This window comes from Leptonychotes weddellii, chromosome 9, assembly GCF_054177405.1.
Source record: "Leptonychotes weddellii isolate Sample4059 chromosome 9, ASM5417740v2, whole genome shotgun sequence".
NCBI lineage: Eukaryota > Metazoa > Chordata > Mammalia > Carnivora > Phocidae > Leptonychotes > Leptonychotes weddellii.
Genome location: NC_138377.1, coordinates 23,611,699 through 23,634,744, shown reverse-complemented (window position 1 = coordinate 23,634,744; position 23,046 = coordinate 23,611,699). Strand labels below are relative to the sequence as shown.

General features: G+C 51.9%; 1 protein-coding gene across 4 annotated transcripts in view; it reads left to right on the top strand.

Moving 5' to 3' along the window:
- Positions 1-2,866: 2,866 nt before the first annotated feature.
- Positions 2,867-23,046, top strand: part of JDP2 (Jun dimerization protein 2) — a 38,669-nt gene continuing 18,489 nt past the window's right edge. Inside the window, exons 1-2 of one of the 4 annotated variants that reach the window (XM_081830196.1) lie at positions 2,867-3,006; positions 12,374-12,597. In XM_081830196.1, the coding sequence (XP_081686322.1) occupies positions 12,397-12,597 (201 nt within the window). In that variant the 5' untranslated portion in view covers positions 2,867-3,006; positions 12,374-12,396. The other 3 variants (XM_081830194.1, XM_081830193.1, XM_081830195.1) reach the window with 3 other exon arrangements.

Genomic DNA, 23,046 nt, shown 5'->3' with positions numbered 1-23,046 from the left:
TACTAAAGCATTGGATAGCTCATGCAGTTTGTTGAGCACCGTACTGAGAGTGAAAAGCAGAACAGTTGTGTGGGTACAGAATGGTAGGTCAGTGCAGTGGTTGTTTACCCTCGTGATGGCGTGCCTGCCTGGGAGCTGCGGCTGGCGGTCGCTGCACGGCATCAGGACAGAGTATCGTGTGCATGTCACTAGCCCCAGAAAAGATCGAGATTCAAACTATGCTTTCTAATGAATGCATATGGATTTTGCACCATTGTAACACTGAAAAATCCTAAGTCGAACCATCGTTAAGGACTGTTGTAATAGGAAATCTAAATTCAGACTGCCTTAGGTAGGATATAATTCACTGATTCCTACAGCTAAAAGCTCCAGAGGGAGGGATAACATCAGGCATGGCTGGCAGTGTCATCTGAGCTTGATCTGTCTTTCCCTCCCTTGCTTGGCTATACTCTACTCTTCTTTGCATTAGCTTCACTCTCAGGAGTCCCCTTCTGGCAGTTTCAGGTCAGGCTTCTGGCAGCTTCTCTTCCCAGCAGATCCTCAAAATTCCTAGCCTCATCAGACCCACTTAGGATATGTGACAATCTCTCACTCAGGCCACTGGCCAGGGGTGGGTGTATTAATCGGGCCTCTTTTAGTTGCAAGTGATAGGAAAGCTAAATTCGAACAGTCTTAGGCTGGGTCTCTTGCCTGTCCCTAAGAGTCAGTGGTAGGTCAGCTCCATCCAGCAGGGTAGGAAGAAGCAGGCCAACATCTCCGTAGATGAGCCAGTGTGCGACCTCTCCCTCCAGCTACTTCCAGAGTCAATGACTATGTGGAGATCTGGGAGGGGGCCGTGTGCCTGGAAGGGAGGGCTTGCAAGCTGTATTTACATGGCATTTCATATATGGCTGATATCAAATAACGGAGAAGACCTAATGGACAGTATAGGGAGGTGGAGGGGGCCGAAGATCCCCTATTTACCCCTCGGTGCCACCCCTGTAGCATATTTAATTTGTGGGGGAAGCAAAGGCCCATTAGGACTGCCGGTGGCCCAGCCACGTCCAAAGCAGGCCCCAGAGAGGACTCGCTCTAACCACACACACTACTTATTAGTCCCCACACATAGATCAGTTTAGTTTTTTCAAAGTCCCAGATGAAGACACATAAAGTAACATTGCCCCTGTTCAATGTTTTCTTCCATATAAACGTCCAGACCTCAGTCTCGTGGGGGAAACATCATAAGGCAGTTTCATAAGGCAGCTTTGATCTTTATGCTGTAGTAAAGGTGTAGTTGGCCTTTCTGGGGCTCAGAGTCATGTTCTTCCACAAGACTATCAGATTACTACTCATTTTCCATTGTATATTCCTCGAGGACCTTACTTTGTTTTTACTTGCTCACTTCAATGTTTTGAGGGAGAGAGCTGATGGTGAAGGTGAACCCGGTCAGTCAGTGTCATGGGTGCTTGATCCGTCGTTCCCTGGTAAGACCAGTCCTGTCATCCAGAAAGATTCCACCGTAATGGGAAGTAAGGAGAATAAAACCTGACTGTACTCACGCTGAAGAGACAGGCTCATTCGGTTTTGCTCATCGGCTCCCATCTGTCTCAAGTCTTGTTGTTTCTTTCACTCTGAGCATCTGCGCTCCAAGAAGGCATGAACTTTTTCTTTCACTTCCTTTCTTCTCTGGGTGATGACCTGACATCACTCTGGGAAGGAGGCTGAAGGTTACCGAATATAAACACTGCCACTCCTATCTGGCTTAGGCAGAAAGGTAGGCTGGGCATCCAGGGGGTCTGGAGGTAGGAGATGCCAACCAGGGTGACAAGGCCTCGGGAGCCACATGTGTGCAGGAGGGCTCTGTGTCTCTGTGCCTTTACATACTGGAGGGCATATTTCCTCTGGAGTCGCCATTAACCATCTACCACTCGAGGAGGATGAAAGGTGGGAGTATGTTGGCAGTGGAAGTCCTAATGGGGAAGAAGAGGCCATTTGGGGCCGGCTGAGGGCTGGGTCTGCTCACGGGAGTGTCCCTGAGCCGAAAGAAGCCTGCTGGAGTGGGACAGAAAGCCCAGGGGTCAGCCTGTCCCCAGAGAAAGCGGTGGGCTCTGGCCGCAGCCCCAGAGGAGGGCAGCCCCCTGCAAGCGAGCCACCCCGGGCCGAAGGGCGCCTGCGGTGGCCAGGTGGGCTAGTAGGTGGGGGCAATCCTCCGCCCATCCTCTCCACGTTAAAATAAAAGCGGCTCGCGAGATCCTTCCCTCACTCCCTCAGGCATGCAGTGTCCAGGGATGGAACCGTGCTGAGATCCCCTCTCGGTCTGGGGGGAAGCTCTAAGGCCTGAGGAAGATGGTTCCAGGCAGGCTGCGGATGCCTCCGGGAGCTTTGGGGCTTGTCCCGCCGCGCCTTCTCCCTTCCCGCTCCCGAGCGGCGAGCGGCGGCTCGGGTCTCGGGGTGGAAGCGGCTGTGCGCGGGGATGCCCTTACATAACCGCCCGCCGCGTCCTGCTTCCCCGCGGGGTGGGCGCCAGGGGACGCGCGGGAGCCGGGGCCGCCTCTGCCCCTGCGGGGAGAGCAGCGCGACGAGCGGCGGGAGGAGGGCGCCCGGGGCGGCGGGGGGAGGTGAAGGTCAGTGGGTGTGAGGCGCCGGATCCACACCCCCTCCTCCCTGTCCCCTCCTTCCCTTCCTCTCCCGTCCCCCTCTGACGTCTGGAGCTGGCAGCTCGGCGGGTTCCGCATTCCCGACCCCTCCCCGCCGCCCAGGGGCCGCTATATAGCCGGGGCTGATGCAACCCGTCCCGCCGCCCGCCACAGCCTGCGGGAGGGACGCTCGGCGGCCGCGACGGGGGGCGCTGGCGGCGGCGGACGCTGCAGCGGCGGCGGGGCTGGCGCCGCGGCGGCTCCCGGGCCGGGACGGGCCTGGGCACCGGGCGGAGCTCGGCGGCCGGGCGGCAGCGGCGCTGCGTGGGCACGGCGCCCGCAGCCGGGCCCCGGCCCCGGGGGCGCCGCCTCCGCCCGCGGCTTGTGCACGGTGGGTGCGAGGGCGCGCGCCGGGGGGCGCGGGGCGGGGCGGGAGGGGCGCGCCGGCCGCGGGCACCTGGGACGGCCGCCCCCGCGCGGGCCGAGGCGGGGAGGCTCCCGCAGCCCCCGGGGCCCGCGAGCCCGTCCCGGCGGGGGGCGCTGCAGCCCGGGGCCCCTCCGGCCGGACGCCGGGGAGCCGGTGGCTTGCCCTTTGGTTCCCGCCCTGGGACGGTAGGCTCCGTCCGCTCCCGGGGCAGCCGGGGCGCTCCCTCCGCCTCCCTCCCGCGCTCTCCTCCCCAGTCCGTTTGCAGGGAGGTGCTCCCCTCGGGCGGCGGGGAACGCGGGTGAGTGGGGAGAAAACTGCCCCGGGGGAGGGGGGCGGAAGACGGGCGGTGGAGGTGGAGATGGAGGCCGAAAGGCCAGGGAGGTGCAGGGTGCTGGCGGTGGAGGGATGACAGGGACCTGCTGGCAAGTCGTGCCGGCCCCCACCCCCCGCGTTGGGAGGAAGCGCGGCTCTCAGAGGACCTGAAGAAGCGCTGGGGCTCTCGATCCAATGGAGAGGGCTTCTCTCAGGGCCATTGCCCCGGGGTACTGGGCTGGGAACGGGCGGGGCGGGGGGGGCGGCGGTCCGGGTCCCATGTGGGCTCCCCTGTGGGCTCCCCCTGGCTCCCAAGCCAGGTTACATAAGGAGGCAAGCCTGCTCCTCTAGGTAACCTGCTCCTCCTCTCCCGCCCAGCCAGGTTTAGGAGACTCTCTTCTGCCCCGCCCCTCAAAGGAGGTTGAGGGATTGGGCCACAGGGCCTGGATCGCCGGACCCTGGGGTGGCAGACCCAGGCTTTGCCTGGGTCAGTGGGAGGAGCTGGGAAGATGGGAGGCCTTGGCTCTTCGGCAGGGATGGATGGGCCATCCTTGCGGCTGGAGTGGCTGGGAAGAGGAACTCAACTGACCCCTTGGGTCAGGTCCAGCTGCAACGTTGCCTGACCCTTGCTCAGTGTAAGGCTCTCCCTACAGTCTAAGTCCAGGGCGGCCGGCTATGACCTGACCACATGTGCTCAGGTCTGTCTCTCAAAAAAGCGCTTGCAGACTGTGTGGGCGTGTGTACCCAGGTCTAAATCTTGGTGGACTCCCCTCAGGGTCTTACTTTGAGGAGCATCTGATCTGAAGCTTTGAACCACAATGGGGTGCCCGCTTGTCCTTTAAGCCCTTGCTACCAACTGTGTTCCCAGATCATCTCCCTTCCCCCCCCTCCCCTGAGGGTTTTTAAAAACACCTCCCATTGCTTTCATCTTTCCAGCAAATCTGGCTGCAGCTTGAATGGATGCCTTATCTTCCTTTGCAGGTTTCTAGGGGAGAGTTTAACCAGGTATCAGGTGTGAGCATGGCTCTGGTTTTTATATAAACCTGAGGACCAAAGAAGAGAAGCAAGATCTATTCTCGTGCCTCTGGCTGGTGAAGGTTTTGCCTTGTTCAGAATAGGGAGGACAGATTTCTCAAAGACTCTTCTGTTCCTCTTCTTCTTTGGCTTTGGTTCAGAGCTGCCAGCACTCCAGAATCTTCCTGAAGAGCTGGGTGCTGTGAGATTTGAAGGGCTGTTGGAAGGCATGGGCGTTGAGGCCTCTGCCTTTCCTCCTAGGTTGGTTGCAGCAACCTCCAAGGAGATGTGTTGGTAAGTGCTAAGTGTCCCCTAAGGAAGGATTTGGATGAGGATCTCTCTTCTCACTTAGTGCCTAGCTTTTGCAGCCACCAGGGTCTGCTGTCTCCCCCACCTGTTTGCAGGACCTGTAGGCATCTTTTCCAACCTGCAGAATCCTTGGCAGGATGGGAAGGGCCAGGCTCTCCGGGCCGTCTGTCGTGGGGCTGCTGGTGTTGCGGTGGGCCGCCTCTCACACCCGTGTCTCTGTTTCCAGCCCGGCTCTGGAAGAGGGGGGCCCGTGCGATTCCAGGTTGGCCTGCTCTGTGTTCATTCTGCCCCAGCTCAACTTGAGCAACCAGAGCCAGGGCTGAGGGCAAGCTACATTCTTTTCTGCTTTTCTGCTGCAGGATGCAGTTTGCTTTTTTTCCATGTGAATGAATTATGTTTGAAACTGAAATGGGAGGAAGAGAAAAATAGAGTGAGTGTGTATGGGTATGTGTGTGTGCAGACCTATATAGGCGGGGGGGGGGGGCAGCAGACACATTATTTTTCCATTTTCCTTTAATTAAGGCTCTGTGGAGGTGTGTTTGAAAACAGAGGGTCTCCTATGCCTTTGAGGAGGGTGAGAACACTGTTTTGGCTGCGTCCCGGGCCATATGCAGCGTATGGTGGCCAATGAAACTGGGCCTGGCTCGTTCTGTTGCTTGTCTTGGCAGTCGGTTCCGTGGCTTGTGTTACCAGCTCTGGAACTTACGGTCTGCCAAGCTCTGTGTGCCTGTGTGTATGTGTGTGCGCACGCTCGCGCGCGTGTGTGCACTCTTGTGCATGTGTGTGGTTTGGCCTCTCGAAGCTCAGCAGAGACAAATGCCTTAGCGACCCAAGGTTGGAATTTTCAGTCTGTTTCTTTACACTCATTGCTGGCTGTGGGAGGCCCGGCCAGAGCCCACTGTTCTGGGGTGGGGTTTTTTTTTTTTTTTTGGTATTATTATTATTTTTTAGTCTGTTTTCATGCTGCAGCTCATGGGATTCCATTTGTGGAGCTCGATTTCCAAAGCTAGAGCTGGCCAATGGCATATTTTTCAAAGGGCCAAGAATTTGTCACACAGTATGTGCATGTCCGTGTTATGTACCATACGATGAACTACAGACACCAATGAGCGGAGCTAGGGTGAGGTGGGAAGAGAAGAGGGAAAGCTGTCCAACGGTAGTGCCTTCCCAGCTCTTCACTGTTCGGGATAAGGACCTTGGCAGAAATGCCTTAATGTGTATTTATTGAGCACCTACGTTAGGCAGGGGAGAAAGCTGTATTTACAGGCAGGGCCTTATCAAAAACATTTCTCTGGTCCCCGGGGAAGAATCTTTCTGGGGTGGGGGGAGAGGTTCCAGTTTCTTCTGTGGCTGGGATGGCCATGCAAGGATCTTGCATGCCAGTGTGTCACGCGGGTGGCTTCTCCTGATCCTGCCACCCCTCATTCTCTTCTTGGGAGGAGGTAAGGACTGACCCCTTCTAAGCAGTGCAGGGATATAGGAGATGCTGGCCCGCTGCTTCAGGGTGGAAGATCCTGGTGGTGTCTTGTTGCCAGTGATCTATGCAGCTGTGTTCTGGCAGATGGAGGAAACCTTCGGAGAAACCAAGGCAAAGGTCAGGTGCTGGGCCTCATTACTGCACCTTTGTACCCAGCGCTGATCTGGCATCCTTTTTTTTTTTTTTAAAGATTTTATTTATTTACTTGAGAGAGCGAGCCCAGGAGAGAGCACAAGTAGGGGGAGTGGCAGAGGGAGAAAGAGAAGCAGGCTCCCCGCTGAGCAGGGAGCCCGACACGGGGCTCCATCCCAGGGTCCTGGGATCGTGGCCTGAGCCGAAGGCAGATGCTTAACCCACTGAGCCACCCAGGCGCCCCTGATCTAGCATCCTTTGTTTCTCTTCTGCAGTAATGGCCTGGATGCAGGATGGTCTTGCGCCCTTAGGGTTCACAGCTGGAAAGTGGGACAGCAGAGAACCCTCTGGGGAAGAATCCTCTTCACAGTCCTAGGAAAGGGAAATCAGTGCTAGGTGGGAACCGTGTGGAAGGGAGGTCGAGGGGTCATCCAGCACTAGTGTCCCTCCAGGAAGGAAGGTCTTCGTGGCTGCACTGACTTCACGCTCACCGGGTGCAGGCGCTGCTCCAGGTACTTTCCAAGTATTAACTAATTTAATCCTCTTCTCAGCCTTACAGGGCAAATAACATTATTTATTATTCCCACTTTACAGCTGAGGAAAGTGAGCTGTGGAGAGGTTAGGGAATTCGCCCAGTGTCACACAGCTAGGAAGGGGCAGAGCTTGGATTCACCTTCAGATGATTGGGCTCCAAAGTTCCTACTCTGTACCACACTGGGGCCATGCCCCTGTTCTCAGTCTTAGAGATTTCTCCATTCCTTTGCCCCTTGCCTTCTGGATTGTCTTATCTTTTGGAAGCTGTTTTACCCACCTCATTTCAGATTCCAGGAGTGAGATCATTCCAGATGATTCCTTAGCTCCAAGAACAGGTTTGGTAGTTAAGTCACTGAGATTCACGGTAGTTAATACTCTGTTTTGTGATCACTGGCCTGGCACCTTTCTGTCTGCCACCCTTCACCCCTTCCTGCCCATGGACTTCTGTCCCCCCCACCCCTCTCCCATTTTCCTCCAGGCTGTGGCTCCCAAGACCTCCCACCCCGTCATGCTGATTCTCAGTCGCTGGCTACCTGCTCTGTAACCCCACTAGTGTTCCTGGGCCCTTGACCTGCCCCCACTCACCTCCACTTTCTCTTAGTGCTGAGCCTTGGGGCCTCAGGCCTTTTGCACTCTTTACACACCCATTCCTGGCTCCCGGTGCCAGCCCAGGCCAGCTGTTTGCCTGGAGGGGGGCTGGCCTTCCCAAAGAGGCCCAGGGACTTTAGAGCCTCCCTTAAGCTTTCATTTCTATGGACAGAGAGTTCATGATGCAGATCCTAACTTTCTCTTAACCTACCCCCCCCCCCCTTTTAATCTGTCTTTGCCATTCTAGATGAAGAAGACGATTAATGGGCACTTTCTAACAAGAATAGCCCTATACAAGCTTGACCTTTCACAGCAAGACTGTTATTTATTTGTAGATATTTCCATTAAAAAACTATATCTTACAGAGTTACATACAGTACACAAGAGAAGAAAATAAGAGGGGGAAACTCTACCTTTCCTTCTTTGGGCTGAAATGATTCTTCATCTTAGTATCTTCCAACGGGACCCGATATCTGGAATTGAAGTGTACTGTGGCTTTTCTTCTGCTTGTATAAGGCACTGCCCCAAACTGTGTGCCCACAAGCCCCCGAGGAAGTCAGAACAGGGAGATACAAGCTGTCGGATCTTTGTTTTAGGTTCTTGCCTCTTGGACCCATCTGGTGCCTATCTTCTCCAAGCCCGCTTTTAGGGAGCTGCATTAAGCCTCCCAAAATCTTAGGCTCCAGAGCAGCTTAGGGTCCGCTGTGACCTCCCGAATGCTTTCTGTCTTATTCGTGCCTTTCTTGTCAGTCTCATCTCAGATCTGTGCATTACCCAGTTTTTCTTCATTGGCTAGTTTCCAAGTTGTTCCTGGTCAATGTCCCAAATTGCCCAAATCTTCTTGGATTCTGGGCCTGTCTTTTGAGGTCAAGCCCCATTTGCCAGTTTTGGTCTTCTGCCAACATATAGAGCTTGCTCTTTATTTATGCATCCCAGTTACTAATGGAGGCATGGAGGGTGTTTATCTTCCTTTCCGACCTCCTGGGCCCTGAAGGGAAAAATCTCTGGGTTCTTCCCCTAAAGCTTTTAGTGCATAGCTCTCCTTTTCCTCCTAAATTGTTTCCGTATGGAAGAAGCAGTTTGGGAGATGATTTCACCTCTTGTCATCTTTCCTATGTCTTCCTTGAAGTGGGTAAATTCCTCCTGGCTGTTATAGGTTCCCTGCCACTGCCCCCCCCCCCCATTTTTATAGATCCCTAAATCACATCAAATGGTTTTATTTTTCAAATCACCAAAGTTGCCTTTCAACCTTGGCTTGTCAGCCAGCTCTTTCCAGTTAATGAGGACCCGGTTATGAAAGGCAGCCGCTCTAGCCCCTCCATCTTCTGCCCCCCCGCCCCCCGCTGCCCCCCCAGAGCCGTTTAGGATGACTTCGCACTGGTGAATGTCAGCTGTTGGGATTGTCTCCTAGGAATGGCATGTGTTAAGGACTTTGTGGTTTGTATCTGAGCAGTTAGGGGCGCCCTTGCCGGGGTGGGGGGTGGGGTGCGGCGGGGGGAGGAAAGAGAGGGGGATTTTTACTTCTGCAGAGGAAAGCCTGGTGTCTGATCCTCCAAGTGAGGCTTGCCATTGGGATGGGTTCACAGGGGAGCAGGAATGGCAAGAATTTATGGGGCTGCTGCTCCCAGGGGGCGGTTACCCCGCTGAGGGGGTTCCACAGTAGCAAAGCATCCATTATATTTTGGGATCATTTGTTAGTGTGTCATTTATACTGTCTGTATGAAAATAAACAGAAGCTGCAAGCAGAGCCTATCATTCCCGGAATAGATCGGGGTCTGGCTTCCATCTTTCTGAGATGGCTTAGGCAGGGAAGCATACAGAAGCCGCTGGAGTATTTTTCTTGGGGTCTACTGGGGGAACAAATAATCTGGAGGTGGATAACGAGCATCTAAACTCCCAGAGACAGCTCCTTACCCCACTCTCTGATTTTTGCTCCACCATGAATTTTTTTTTATCACTTGTTCATTCATTCATTTTTATTTATTAATTCAACAAGTATTTGTTGATTACCCTTTCTGTGCCAGAAATGATGCTAGGCACTGGGGTTCCATGGGGCAGCAACTAGCCATGACTGCTGCTTCCCCCTTGAAATCACCCATATGCTTGCTGAGTGCCCACATGGCACATTTTGCCCCGTAGGAATTGGCCCTTACAGTACAAGAAGGTTCGGGGGCTTCTGGCGAAGGAGGAGATTTTGCTCTGTATTCTTGCTTGACTGCATAGCAGGGGTGTGGTGCCTCCATCCCGCTAGGGGTTTGTGTCCAGCTGAAACACCAGGCACAGGGCGTTTCCCCGCCTCCCATTACCCATCTGTTTTGACTAGCTCAAGCATCCTTTTGGTGGGGGGGCGTGGGGGGTCACTGACTCCTCGTGGCATGAGTTCAGGTCTGGCAGAGGGCATTTTGTAAGTTTTTCTCCTCTCCTGGAAAGGAGATGTCAGTTTGGCTCAGGTAGCCTGAAATCACTCCCCTCTGCCTGCCAGGTGTACCTATAGCTGGGCCCAGGCATCATTTTGCCACCTAGGAAGGAGTCCTTCCATTGGCCCCTTTCTCATTCTCCCTGGGGGAGGCCCCAGGATATATGCAGCTCATCCACTCGGCCCCAGAGCCACCTTCTGGTGTGGAAACCTGCAGCCCTCTCTGCATTGCAGGCCTGGCTCTGGAGGGTGGCGGGGTGCCTTCAGTACAGTTCAGGCTTAGGGAGGGTCACAACACCTTGACCCACTGCATACGAGATGTCTCAGGGGCCATGTCCATGTCTGGGCTCCCACCCAGCCTACCATGTGTTGTTCAGGGAACTTCCTAAACCTGGATCTGCGTGGAAGGCAGAGTAGAGGGTCCTCGGTGCAAGAGAGTGATCCTCCGCTAGGGGCTGGTGTCTCAAAGTCCACCATTGGAAGGTCATTAATATCTGCATATATATCTCTTGAACCCCAGGAGGGGAAACAAAAAGGGCAGGGTGAGAAAGCTCTGGTTCTAAAATCCAGGGACCAGGAGTCCAGCCCTGGCTTTTCCTCTGTGTGACCTTGGGCAAGTCATTTCACCCCTCTGAGCTTTAATTTCCTCATGTGCAAAATGAGGATGTGGTTTAGATAAGCACAGGGCCTCCTCCAGCTCTAAGACGATGACTTGATGTGAATGAGTCTTAGATCCTTTTCTGAGATGGCCCCGGGGGACACTAGGTGCTAAGGAGGGGTGAGGGGCTGGGTGTGGGAAGCAGAGCAGGTGGAGCACAAACATAGGGCCTGGGGTACCAAATGTGAACTTGGGTGCCCGGCAAGGAGCTCTCTGCAAACGGCTTCATAGGCAGGTGCGCTGGGGTGCTGAGGGCGAAATGGCAGGTCCGTCGTCCACTCGCATGCACCTTTCTTCAAGGGAAGTGATGTCCAGGGGAAGTCTTTGTGGTTCAAGGGTGCAAATCCCTCACATGCTTTTCCCCTCAGAGTGCAGAACCTGTTGAGAAAGGGATATAGGGTTGGATGGGGAAGCAAATTTCACCTTTAAAAGAGAACAGAGATGGAGAACATGGTGTGTGCTTGTGGCCGACAGGGCCTCCCTAGTGGGCCCCTGTCCTGTACTCTAGACCTGGCAGCCTGGATAGGGACAGACAGTTGTGGATTACCCCCCAGGGCCACTCTTATGGGAGGCAATGAGCCCAAGACAGCATGGCCATAGGAGAACATGAATTCTGCCCAGCAGGGAAGTGCGGTCCAATGGATGTCACATCTCCCCTATCTCACCAAATACATCCCTCTCCATGGAAGAGACTGATAGAGGTAGAAGGGTAGGACAGAGCTCCCCCAGGATTTCCAGGACAGTTGAGGTTTTGATTTTATGGCCCTATGCAGAGAGGTAAGAAGGGAGAGAAGTTCCCTTTTGCAGGACTGGAATCCAGGAGCAGCTCTGTACTAAAATGTGACTTACAAGGCTGTACACATCCGATCTCCATATTCTCAGTGACTCCTGGCTCATAGGTGGTCAACAGTTGGAAGGGTGAATGGATGGATGGATAGATACGAGTCCTCTAAGGGACCAGATGAGTCTGGCTTTCTTGGCAGACATGCTTTCTTCACTGCCATCTGTGTCTCGAAGTGACCATTTCTTATCCACCAGCTTCTCCCCGTAGGGAGAAGGAATAAGAGTTCTCTGGTGGTGTTGACCTGTCTAACTTCTGTCTTTCTTTCATGCCTGAATCTGTCTTCCTTTGCACACCTTCTGGGTCTGGCTGGGCCAGAATATGTGTTTGCTTTGAGAATGAAGAGATGGGGAGGACTTTTCTGATCCCTTGCTGCGCTGGGAAAGCACAAGCTAATGCATTTCATCTTTGCCTCTCTGTCTTCCCCGTAGACGCCAGATGCACACACTCACACACACGCTTACCTTGAACTTCGATTTGCTTCATTTCGTATTCAGGGTGTCTTAACAAGTATGCAGAACGGGATGTGTGATTTGAGGGGAGGCACCGTGCCCGAGCAGAAATAGCTCTCTCTCAATCAGGTGCGAAGGGGCCTGAGACGCTACCGTTGTAACCCGCTTTCTTCGGAGGCAGCATGGTGCAGTTTAAATCCCGGCTACTCCAGTTTTAACTGTGCACAATCTTGAGCGAGTTCTCTTTCTCAGCCTTGGCTTCCTCGTCTGTGTAATGGGTCTGACTCCGTCTCGTGGGGCTACTGGAAGGATTCCCGCAGCGCCGGGCACATAGCACATACCGAATCAATGTGGCCTGTGCTTGGGTTAAGCCTTGCCTTCAGTGCCAAGAATAACTGCTGGGCATTAATTGATCGGAGTTCTTCTCTATAACAGAATGGATGGAAGGGCGAGAGGAGCAACTGGGTGGGGAAGGGGTTCAGGGGAACATTAGTGAAAGAAAGGAAGAGGCCCCAGCAAGGCATGGGGGCTTAAGCCCCTCACGGAACCCCTCACCTGGCTGACGGCCCGTGTCCCGATCTTCTCGCACCCACTCTAGGCTGGGCTGCCGCTCCTCCTGCTATGATGCCTGGGCAGATTCCAGACCCTTCCGTGACTGCGGGCTCTCTGCCAGGGCTCGGCCCCCTGACCGGACTCCCCAGCTCAGCTCTGACTGCAGAGGAGCTGAAATACGCCGACATCCGCAACATTGGGGCCATGATCGCCCCCTTGCACTTCCTGGAGGTGAAACTGGGCAAGAGGCCCCAACCCGTGAAAAGTGAGGTGAGCAAGCCTTGTTCCTCTAAGTGGACTCCAAGGGGAGGATGCCTGGGTTACAGCCCCAGCTCTAGCCCCACATTCGCCGAGTGACCTCAGCATTGCTGTTCCGCGTGGGGGCTGAGGACCCGTAGAATCTCTGTCACCGTGCAGCTCGTTAGAGATGCAGCGTCTCGGGCCCCGCTCCAGAAACTTCTGCATCAGAATCTGCATTTTAACAATCTCTCCCGGAGGGTTCATGGACATGTTAAAGTTTGAGAAGCTCTGGGCTAGGGCAGGATGCTGAACCTGTGTCTGGTTCTTCCAGGGGCAAAGGAGGAGTGATTAATAATAACGATAATGAATAATAATATAGTGGCGGTCTCTCTGGGCTGTTGGGAGGATCAGGGGAGACTGTGGACACATGCACATGCTTTGGAAACTATACGAGAGAATGCCCATCATGGATTACCTTTCAAAATTATTATTGTGAGGCACATCGTTGCCTCCACCCCTCTTGGCCCCAGGCCGGAGCTGAAGGTAGGCACTGGGGGAGGCGTGGTGTGGCAGCCCTTCCCCAGCAGCTGCCAGAGACGGGCATGGAGGCGGTCCCGCAGCACCATCTGCTTTAGATGCTGTTTGCAGAGGACCTGCATGTGAAGCACTCCTTCCTCGGGTCCCTGGAGGCTGCAGCTCCCATGAGCCTTCCTTGCAGAAGAGTAGCATTTCCCTGGGGACTGGTGAGAAGCAGAAGTCCTCAGCGTGGGTGAGCCTCAGTGCTGTGCGCTCCCCCAGCCTCTTCCCCAGGGGTGGCAGTTTGTCCAAAGACCTGCCCCAGTGAGGTTCCCAGCAGGGCCATTTTTTCCAAGGCCTGACAGAATAGCTGCCGACCTAGAAGGGAGAAGGGGCCAGCAGCGGGAGGCCGAGAGGGGTGGGGATGGGGGCAGGACTTGGGCAACCGCGAAGCAAAGGAGCTCGCTCATAGGCAAAGGTGCGCCTGGATATGGGTCCATCCCGCAGCATGGAGCTCAGAGGGCTGGACATTCAGGCAAGAGGGACTCTTGAGTGGGGAAAGGTGTCTGGGTACTGCATTGGGTTTATTATACAGCTTCTGCTCTGCCCCCATCCCCCCGCCCCCAATCCCCAGGAGTGCCACCAAATTGCAAAGAGGGGCTGCTGGGGGCTCGGTCAGGGGTGACAAACTGGCCGTTTGTGGGCTGGATCTGGCTCTCAGATGTGTTTTGTTTGGCCCGCACAGTGTTTTAAAAGAAACCTGAAACAATATTTCACCTGAAAATTTGGATTTTAATCTTTGATTAAAAACTTGGGAGATCTGGTCACACTGTACCCCGTTGTGGCCTGGCCACAGCCACATGGAATGGAGAGCCCCCCTCACCTCTTTCCTCCCTCCAGTTTGCCACAGGCCCACACACCTCCCTATTGTCCTTGGTTTTGTTTACACTGTTGGTTTTGCTTTTGTTACCACAAGCTGCCTCCATTTACCTCAACTGCCTGGCTCCCACTGTAGATGTTTGCACTGGGGACACCTGGATGAGGTGCATTGTAGGTGCCCATTAAAGACTGTTAAGTAGGAGATGAAAGTTGACGGTAATTATATTCTTCTGAGTTGATAAATCAACGTGCTGTTAATAGCACTTCCTGGCTTTTTTAGTGCTCTGTTTTCTTTATGGAGGGCCCTTGTCTTTGGTCTTTTGCTATTCCCTTTCCCAGGCTCATAACTTGAAAGCATCCGTTTCTGGGTCGTTCCACAGTATAATTGCCATTTAAAACCAGCAGCTGAGCAGTTTCACTGGGGCACGGAGGCTGTGGGACCAATGAAGAGTCAGGTACCTTGGTCCGGGGTTGGCCCAGCAGGGATTTGCCCTGGGGGCTGAGTTACCACCCCTTCCCTTTCTGCAAAGAGCGCGGAGGAGCTTTCTTTTTCTTTGGAAAAGGGCTTTATTTGGGTTGGGTATTTTTACATTTCACAGCCTCCCCCGGATTGGTGGCATATGCCCTGTACCTGACAGTGACTGTCTTCACAGGCCCCCACAAACACGCACCATCCAGGCCGTGAAAATAACAAGCCGTTTTTAGGGCATATTTGCATGTCCCCTCCCCAGCTGTCAGACTGCAGCTTCGTGGGGGCGAAGAGGCAGATGGAGCAGTGCAGACTGTGCTGGCGTGGAGTGAGGTCAGCCCTGCACTGGGAACTGACCTCCACATGCTTCCTAGGTCAGACCTAAGATTGGGGGAGGGTCATTCTGAGAGCAACTGAAAAATAAAGGAGGTGGGGAGAAACTTGCAGCTCTAGAACCTTCTGTCCCGAAGATTTCTTTGCATATGGCGAACTGCCTTTGGAGGATTTTCACGTTGGCATTTTAGCCTAGTAGAAGTTTCTTGAAGGATAATAAGATACTGGCTCACAACTATTAAGCATTTAAGATGAACCGGGCCCTGTGCTAAGTGCCGAACGTACGATCTTGCTGATTCCTTATTACCCTGTCTTGGTGCTCGGGTTCTCCGCGTTGTAGGGAAGAGGAATTTGAGGTCCAGGGAGGAAGAGATCAAGTCACTCAGGATCACACCGCTGGAGAGGGGCAGAGCTGGGGCTGTCTGGGGTGGAGACTCGCACGGGGCACGGTGCTGGGCGCTCTTCGTCAAGTGTCTCACTGAACCCTTTGAAGTGATGGTTACCGTGGCGGTGGTTTATGCCCACGTTACAGATGAGGTCAACAAGGCTTAGAGAGGTCTGAGGTCGTGCAGCTGGGACATCAGCCCAGCGGTCGGACCTTATAGAGCCAGAGCATCAACCTTAGACTGTGCTGCATCCCCTGCCCCCCATGGCTCTCTACATCCTTACATGCTTCTCAGCAGCCCGCTGTCGGGCTGGGGAGGCCGGATGAACCTGGCCCCAGAACACTCGATCATTTTGATGACATGGCCCGGTTAGTGCTGAGCCCTGCACTTCTGGAGCCTCGTCGTATCCCGGGCCCCGGCGAGAAACCCGGGCCGAGCTGCCGTGCAGGCGGTCCGGTCTGAGCTGGCTGCTGGGCGGGCCACCTTGCAGAGGCCAGCGGTCTCTTGGGCTGTGGCCAAACACACGAAGCCGTTTGGTAAGAGAACATTGGAGGAATTAAGTTAAACGACAGGTTTTGTAAATGATAAAGTGCCCTGTGCTGATGTTATTATTATGTGGTTGACACTTCAACTGTTTTGGTGCCAAGAGCTTGGCTGCAGTCCACTGGTCCGGCAGATAGTGCTAAACAACTACTATGTGCTTGGGCCTGTGCCAGGCACTGGGAACCGAACCATAAACAAAGTAGACGAAGCCCCCTTCTCTTGGAGCTGTATGTCAGAGTTGGGGGCATCCAGAAAGACAAATACGCAAAGTAGTGTATGATGTAAAAGGTCAGGTAGTGGTCAGTATTGTGAAGACAAATTCAGTTGAGCAAGCAGATGGAGAGTGGCCAGAGGGCTCATTTGGCTGGCTGGCTGGGGAGTCTGGGGAAGTCATATTCTGGGGGATGGGATTTCTAGAACTGATGCTTCTTCCTAGCCTCTTTGTTCTTGCCTTTCCAATAGTCCTTTTCAAGACAGTTGTGCTCTCTAGCTTTCTCTAGACTTTTCCTTCCTTCACTTTTCATTCTGTAGCCCCTTCCAGCCGGACTCCTCAACCAACCAGCCGCTATTGGCCTGAAGATCTTGGCCCTCCCCAGGGCATCTCCAAGTGGGCTGCTGGGGCCACACCCTGCCTCCGACGAGCCTGGAATACATTTCCAGTAGGGACAGCAGGGTGGCCAGAAGCCCCACCCTTGCACGCGTGAGGGCACACACACACGTAGACACAGACACAACCCCAGGCACTCACTTAACCTGCTAGATGGGACCCCTCACCCTCTGTGCCACTCTGCAGGGCTCTAGAGGACATTTGAGTTCAAGGGAGTTTGGACTGGATGACCTTTTAGGAAAGAGGCTGCAAACTGTCATTCCATGGGCAGGAGTCAGCCTATGGATGAATCTCATTTGGCCCTGACAGTGTGGTTTGCTTTCTTGCTTTTTTTTTTTTTTTAATTGAATGAGTTATTATATTTAAAAGCCGGGAAATGTGGACTTTCTGGCTCCTTTAAAAAAACCCCAGAATATCTGGCCAGTCTAGGCCCACACCCTTATAAGCACCAAGGAGCTGGAGCTGAGTAGCAAATGCTCACTGTATTAGCACACAGCCTTTAGCTTGCCACAGTCCCCACTACTCCCTGTTGCCTTCCACAAAGCCAGTTTTTGAGTGTGCGTCCTGTGTGTAGGCCCCAAAGACAGGGATGACATCTTACATTTCTTTGTATTTCCAACAGATTGTGTGCAGTGCCTTGCATAGATTTCATGTTTGATACGTGCTTGTTGGTTTAAACGTTAATTAGCTATGTCAACTTAGCAAGTCACTTAAACTCTCTGTCCCTTGGTTTCTCTATCTCTCAGTTCTTATCTCCAAGCATTGTCCATTTGTTTTTCTATTCCTGGATTTACGTGACTTTAGGCAGGAAAAAAAAAAACCCACCATGAAAATCAAACCAGCTATTTCTAAAGCTTAGCTAATCATCAAAACCGCTTGGAAAACTTTATAAATACGTATTTCCAGACCCGACCCTAGGTCCATGGACTCAGAAACTATGAGAGCAGAGTCCAGGGAATCTGTATATTCAGAGGTTCCTCAGCTACCTCTGGGTACCTGACTTTCACTGTTTATACCTCTCCTCGGGCTCCGAGGCCTTCACCTTGAGGAATCCGTGTGCACATTTCAACATGGGCTGCCTTTCCAGCACACATTCCACATGGTGACTGGGTCCACATCCTTGTCATCTTCAGAGCAGGAGAGACTTCGCCGTTGGTGAATTTCACACTGGTCATTTCCCAACTTCTGCTGGGCCCTAAAGAACACTTAGGGGGTTTTCACCTTTGATGAAGTGTGAATTTGAGTCCATGGATTACAGGGCGGTCTTGGAAGGTGTGCTCATTCTCAGCCACAGGTGGTCGTCCCAGAGTTTGTTCACCAAAATGTTCGCCCGTGTTTAGCCTGAGCATACAGAGTTGCCCCAAATCATCTGATGTGCTGGGTAAATGTTGGCGTAAGCACACTTGTGTTTTTAGTGATTTAAAACATAAAGCCCACTGACATTTTTTAGCAAGCTTGCATAATTGGTTTTTAATTTGTGGCTCTTTGAAATAGCATTGGCCTTCTTCCCCCCTGACTCACACACTTTTTCTGTCTCATACTTCTTTGGCAGAGAGATCCAATCTGTCCCTTCTTGGAACAGGAATCTCCCAGCTCATCTTTGAAATCCTGAGTTTCCATTTAGTTCCATCACTTTGTTAGTGCATTGTCAAAAGCCATTAGCTTTTTTATTTCCTTTAAGAGTTTCATTTGAGGGAGAGCGATTGATCGCTAAAGGCCGCTCTGGATATATTTAACGTTGGCCTCTGTGTTACTGAGTCCTGTTTGATGCAGGACCCCAAGCCTTCACAAGCGTTCTGACGCTCTTTATTCACCTCATAGGTTGGTCACACCCGCTATCGTTTGAGGACAGGGTCCCTTGGAAAGATGGTGGTGGGGACATGGCTGGATATGTGTGTCCTTAGAAATCAGACTTCCTCTGCAAAGTTCAGGGAGTCCTGTGCTGCCTTCTTAGATTCTCTACCTTAAGATGGGGATAATATTAGTACCCACCTCTTAGTGCTGCTCTGATGATCAAACGAATGAATGCAGGCCAAAGGTCTCACGTCATGCCTGGCACTCAGTAAGATACACAACAAATGTAAGATAGGAATGTGCTTCACTTTTCCAATGTGTTAATTATGCAAGTTAGTTTTTATTTTATTTTATTTTTAAAAAGATTTTATTTATTTATTTGACAGAGAGAGACACAGCGAGAGAGGGAACACAAGCAGGGGGAGTGGGGGAGGGAGAAGCAGGCTTCCCGCTGAGCAGGGAGCCCGATGTGGGGCTCGATCCCAGGACCCTGGGATCATGACCTGAGCCGAAGGCAGACGCTTAACGACTGAGCCACGCAGGCGCCCCAAGTTAGTTTTTATTATTGATTCAAACACTGTTCCTTGGGCTTTCCTTTCCTTGAGGGTATTTTGCCCTTGGACGTGGTGAGTGGCCTGAATGTGTGGAGGTCGCAGGTGTCATGGGTGCAGGGCACCATGCTGGCTTCCTAACCAGAGGGGCTGCTTCTGGGGCCTGGGAAGAGCTCTGGACTCTGGCTCAAGCTTCTGGGTTTGAAGTCTGGCTCCTTCACTCACTCCCGGTACAACCTTGGACAGGTCAGCCGTCTTGCTGTTTCTTCATCTATAAAAGGAGGAAACTCATACTCACCGAGTTGCATCACGAAGATTAATTGAGGCACTGTGTAAAAAGATGACCTTGACTCCAGCACAATTTGATTGTAAATTGCCTCTTTAGGGGCTGTGGCCCATGTGCAGTGAATCACACCACACACTGTGACAGCATCGGCCTTTCCAATGTGTTGCACCTTTGACCTGGATTTCAGGGAAGCAAGCAGACCTTCCTGTTTCTGGTTGCTCGTGCAGGTTTGATGCAACCAATTTTAGTTACCATCGCAAACTGTAAATGAGAAGGCCCTTCAACCCTCTGTTTTCCCCTAAGCTGCTTTGTGTGACCCCTTACCTTGTTTCCTGTGGTGTTAAGGTCTCTGCTGGATTCCCGTGAACCATCAGTTTCTTAGCAGCCGTACAAAGTGGCCTCTTCTGTCAATGCTGGCCATCCTTCTCTGGTGTCCCCGGGTCCACTGGCAGCATGGACTCAGAGTTGGGAAACTGGGTCATCTCACTGGTGAGCTCCGCTGGACGAACAGCTCTGGAGCCAGCCAAGCCGCTTTCCCTTCTACCGTGCCCCAAGGCACAAGACCACTTGGCCTGAGGTTGGAGCTCTGAGACTTGGGACGTACAGGCAGATTTGGGCAGGCTGCGGAGATGCTGGGAATCAGGTCACCGGCTTCCTCTGGGTTTAACGTCCCCTTGAGGCTGTGCACATCCTGCCCTGTGCTGGGGCTCATTGTGCTCTGCTCTGTGGCTGTGACTGCAGGGTTCCCCTTTACTGAGCACGGTGTCTGCGCATGTTCTGGATGGCAAGCTCCTGCACAGTTTGCCTCCGTAGCTCTTCTTCCTGCCCCTCCCCCTGCCACCACCAATAAAAAACTTGGCTCTTTGGGGGCATTGTAGCAAAGCAGGACTGCTGCATTGGAACAGTTTGGCTCTGGAGAGGTTACTAGGCATCTGAGCTTCAGTTTCCGCCCTTGTAAAAATGGGGGAGACAGACCTCTATGTCACACCATATACAAAAATTAACTCAAAGTGGATCCCAAGACTTAATATAAGAGCTAAAACTATAAAACTCTTAGAAGGAAACAGCCGTTAATCTTTGTGAGCTTGGATTAGGCAATGATTTCTTAGCTAGGATACCAAACCACAAGCAACAAAATAAAAAATAGATACATTTGACATCATCAAAATTAAAAACTTTTGTGCTTCAAGGGACACAAAGTAAAAAGATAGCCCACAGAATGAGAGCAAATTTTTGCACATTATAGATCTGATAAGGGACTCATATATAGAATATGTAAAGAGCTATTCCAACTCAATAATAAAAATGGGCAATGCACATTTCTCCAGGGAAGATATATGAATGGCTAATAAGCACATGGAAAGATGCTCAACATCATTGGCCATCAAAGAAATACAAATCAAAACCACTGAAATACCACTTCACATCTGCTAGGATGACTATAATAAAAAAGAAAATTTGTAACAAATGTTAGTGACGATGTGAAGTTGTAATCCTCATACACTGCTGGTGGGAATGTAAAATGGTGCAACCACTCCAGAAAACAGCCCTCAGAAGACTAATTCCACTCCTAGATAGACACCCAACAGACAGAAGCACATGTCCACACAAAAACTTGTACATGAGTGTTTATAGCAGTATTATTCATAATATCTCAAAACCGGGAACAACCCAAATGTCCATAAATTGATGAGGAGATAGAGGAAATATGATATATCCGTACAGTGGACTATTACTTGTTCATAAAAAGGAATAAAGTACTGATATTTGCTACAAAATGGATGAGCCTTGAAAACAATTATGTTCAGTGAAAGAAGCCAGTCACAAAGAACCACATACTGCAGGATTCCATTGATAGGACATGTCCAGAGTAGGCAAATCCATAGAGACAGGAAGGAGAACCACTTCCCTGGTGCCTGGGGCTGGGGGAGATGGGAGAGGTGGGGGGGTGACAGCTAAGGGGCATGGGGTTTCTTTTGGAGTTAATGAAAATGCTCTAAAATTTATTGTGGTGATAGTCGCACAGCTTTGTGAGTATACTAAAAGCCATTGAGTTGTGTACTTTAAGAGTGCAAATTGGTGAATTTTATCTCAGTAAAGCTGTTTTTAAAATGAGGAAGAATAATATCGATGTCGCATAGGTGTGGGGAGGATTCAAAGACATAATCATGTAAATCACCTGGCATGTATCAGGGCTCCAGAATTAGTAGCTATAGTGATTAAAACCCCCTGTTAAGCCAACAGCAGTGAAAAAGCCAGGATCTGGTTAGGGGCATTTTCTCCTCTTTCCTTTTTATTGCTAGTGGCCATCCAGAAGCAATGAGAGCAGTCTGGCAGCATTTTGTATGGAACTTGGGAGGAAATATGAAGTAATCCTGGCTACTCATTAGAGTCCCCTGGAGAGTGTTTAAAAAAATACTGACGTGGAGCCCAGAGATTCTGATTCAGTTGGTCTGGGTGGGGCCGGCAGGTGGTTCTAGCCTGTGGCCATTGGTTGAAACCTCTAGTACAATATAAACCGGCCTAGGTCTTTGAAGGAGTGAGGACATCTGGGTTCAGGATAGAAGGCTCACATGAGCAATGCACTTTATAGTTGGTAAACTGCTTTTGTAACCATTATCTCTTTTGATCTGTTTAACAACCGTACAGCAGGTAGGTGTTATTAGTGCCATTTGTTGTGAGAGAACTGAGATTTCGAGAGGCTGAGTCATTTTTAAAGCATAATTTTATTCTTTTTTTAAAGCAAGATCCACACACATGCTCATACTTATTAGTTATCAAATCTAACACCTTGGGGAGCACCGCCAGGTCGATGCCTGGTGCCAGGTTAATCTATTGTGTGTAGACTTCAGAACAGAGCTTTTTCTGCTCCTCTTTAACTGATGAGAGTGCAGGGCAAGCTGATAAAATGTTATTTACCTATGTCCATATTTACACACATGCCACTTGTAATTACTGATCTGTGTGTGCAAGGGAAACATGAGATGGGAATAATTTGGATCCCGAGGCTGTCAGAAACCCACAGCTGTTCCCCATAACCTGAGCGAGAGGCTTTACATCAGTCACAACACACCTTATTGTTCTCACTGAATAACTATGATACAATGTGAGCCCCTTAATAAAATACCACCTGTATCTATTTAGCAGAGAGTGGTATCATCTGAGCAAGAGACTTCTGCCGAAACCACTCTGAAATCTACTGGCTTATATTGGCGCTCCTCGAAGTGGGGTCTGTAGAGCAGTGGACCAGAACTGGGGAGCACGTTAAAAGTTCTTGGGTCTCACCCCGAGACTACTGAAGCAGCTGCTTTAGAGGGTGGAGTCCAGAAATCTGGGATGAAACGAGCCCTCCGGGTCATTCTGATGCTTTCTGCAGGGTTGGTTTTTTTTTTTTTTTAAAGATTTTATTTATTTGAGAGAGAGAGAGAGAGAGATTGAGAGAGCGAGTGGGGGAAGGGGCAGAGGGAGAAGCAGACTCCCTGAAGAGCAGGGAGCCGGATGCGGGGCTCGATCCCAGGACCCCGGGATCATGATCTGAGCCGAAGGCAAACGCTTAACCAACTGAACCACCCAGGAGCCCTCTCTGCAGGTTTAGATAACCCTAACGTCCCTTCCAGCTCTGACCGGCTATAATGCTGAGAATGCCTATGAGGGTCTAAGACCACGTTTTTCTCCAAAGTGATCTCAAACTTTCTAGAGGGACCCACACGCCATCAGCTGTCCATTAATGTGTGTGGTACCTGAATTTGTGTAAGGCAGGGTTGCCATCTGAGTCTGCAGACATTTCCGAACCAGTTATTTCCAGGTATTGAGAATCTCACCGCACCAGCACTCGCACCCTAAGGGATTTCCCAATTAATGAAGCTGCCAAGCTTATCAATAGGCTGGCTCTTTTATAGTTTTAGAAGGGAGGATCAGATAAGCTGTTTATCCATCGCTGTAGCTGGCGGGAGTTCTCAGCTGCTCTGGTCTGGGAACTTGGGGCTGCAGGAGCTCTCCACCTCCCCCCACCCCTTCCCCACCCCCCCTCCCCCCACCTCCCCCGGTCCCCCGTCCCCTGTCCCCCATTCCTCCCCCTCCCCCATTCCTCCCCCTCCTCCCCCCTCCTCCCCCCT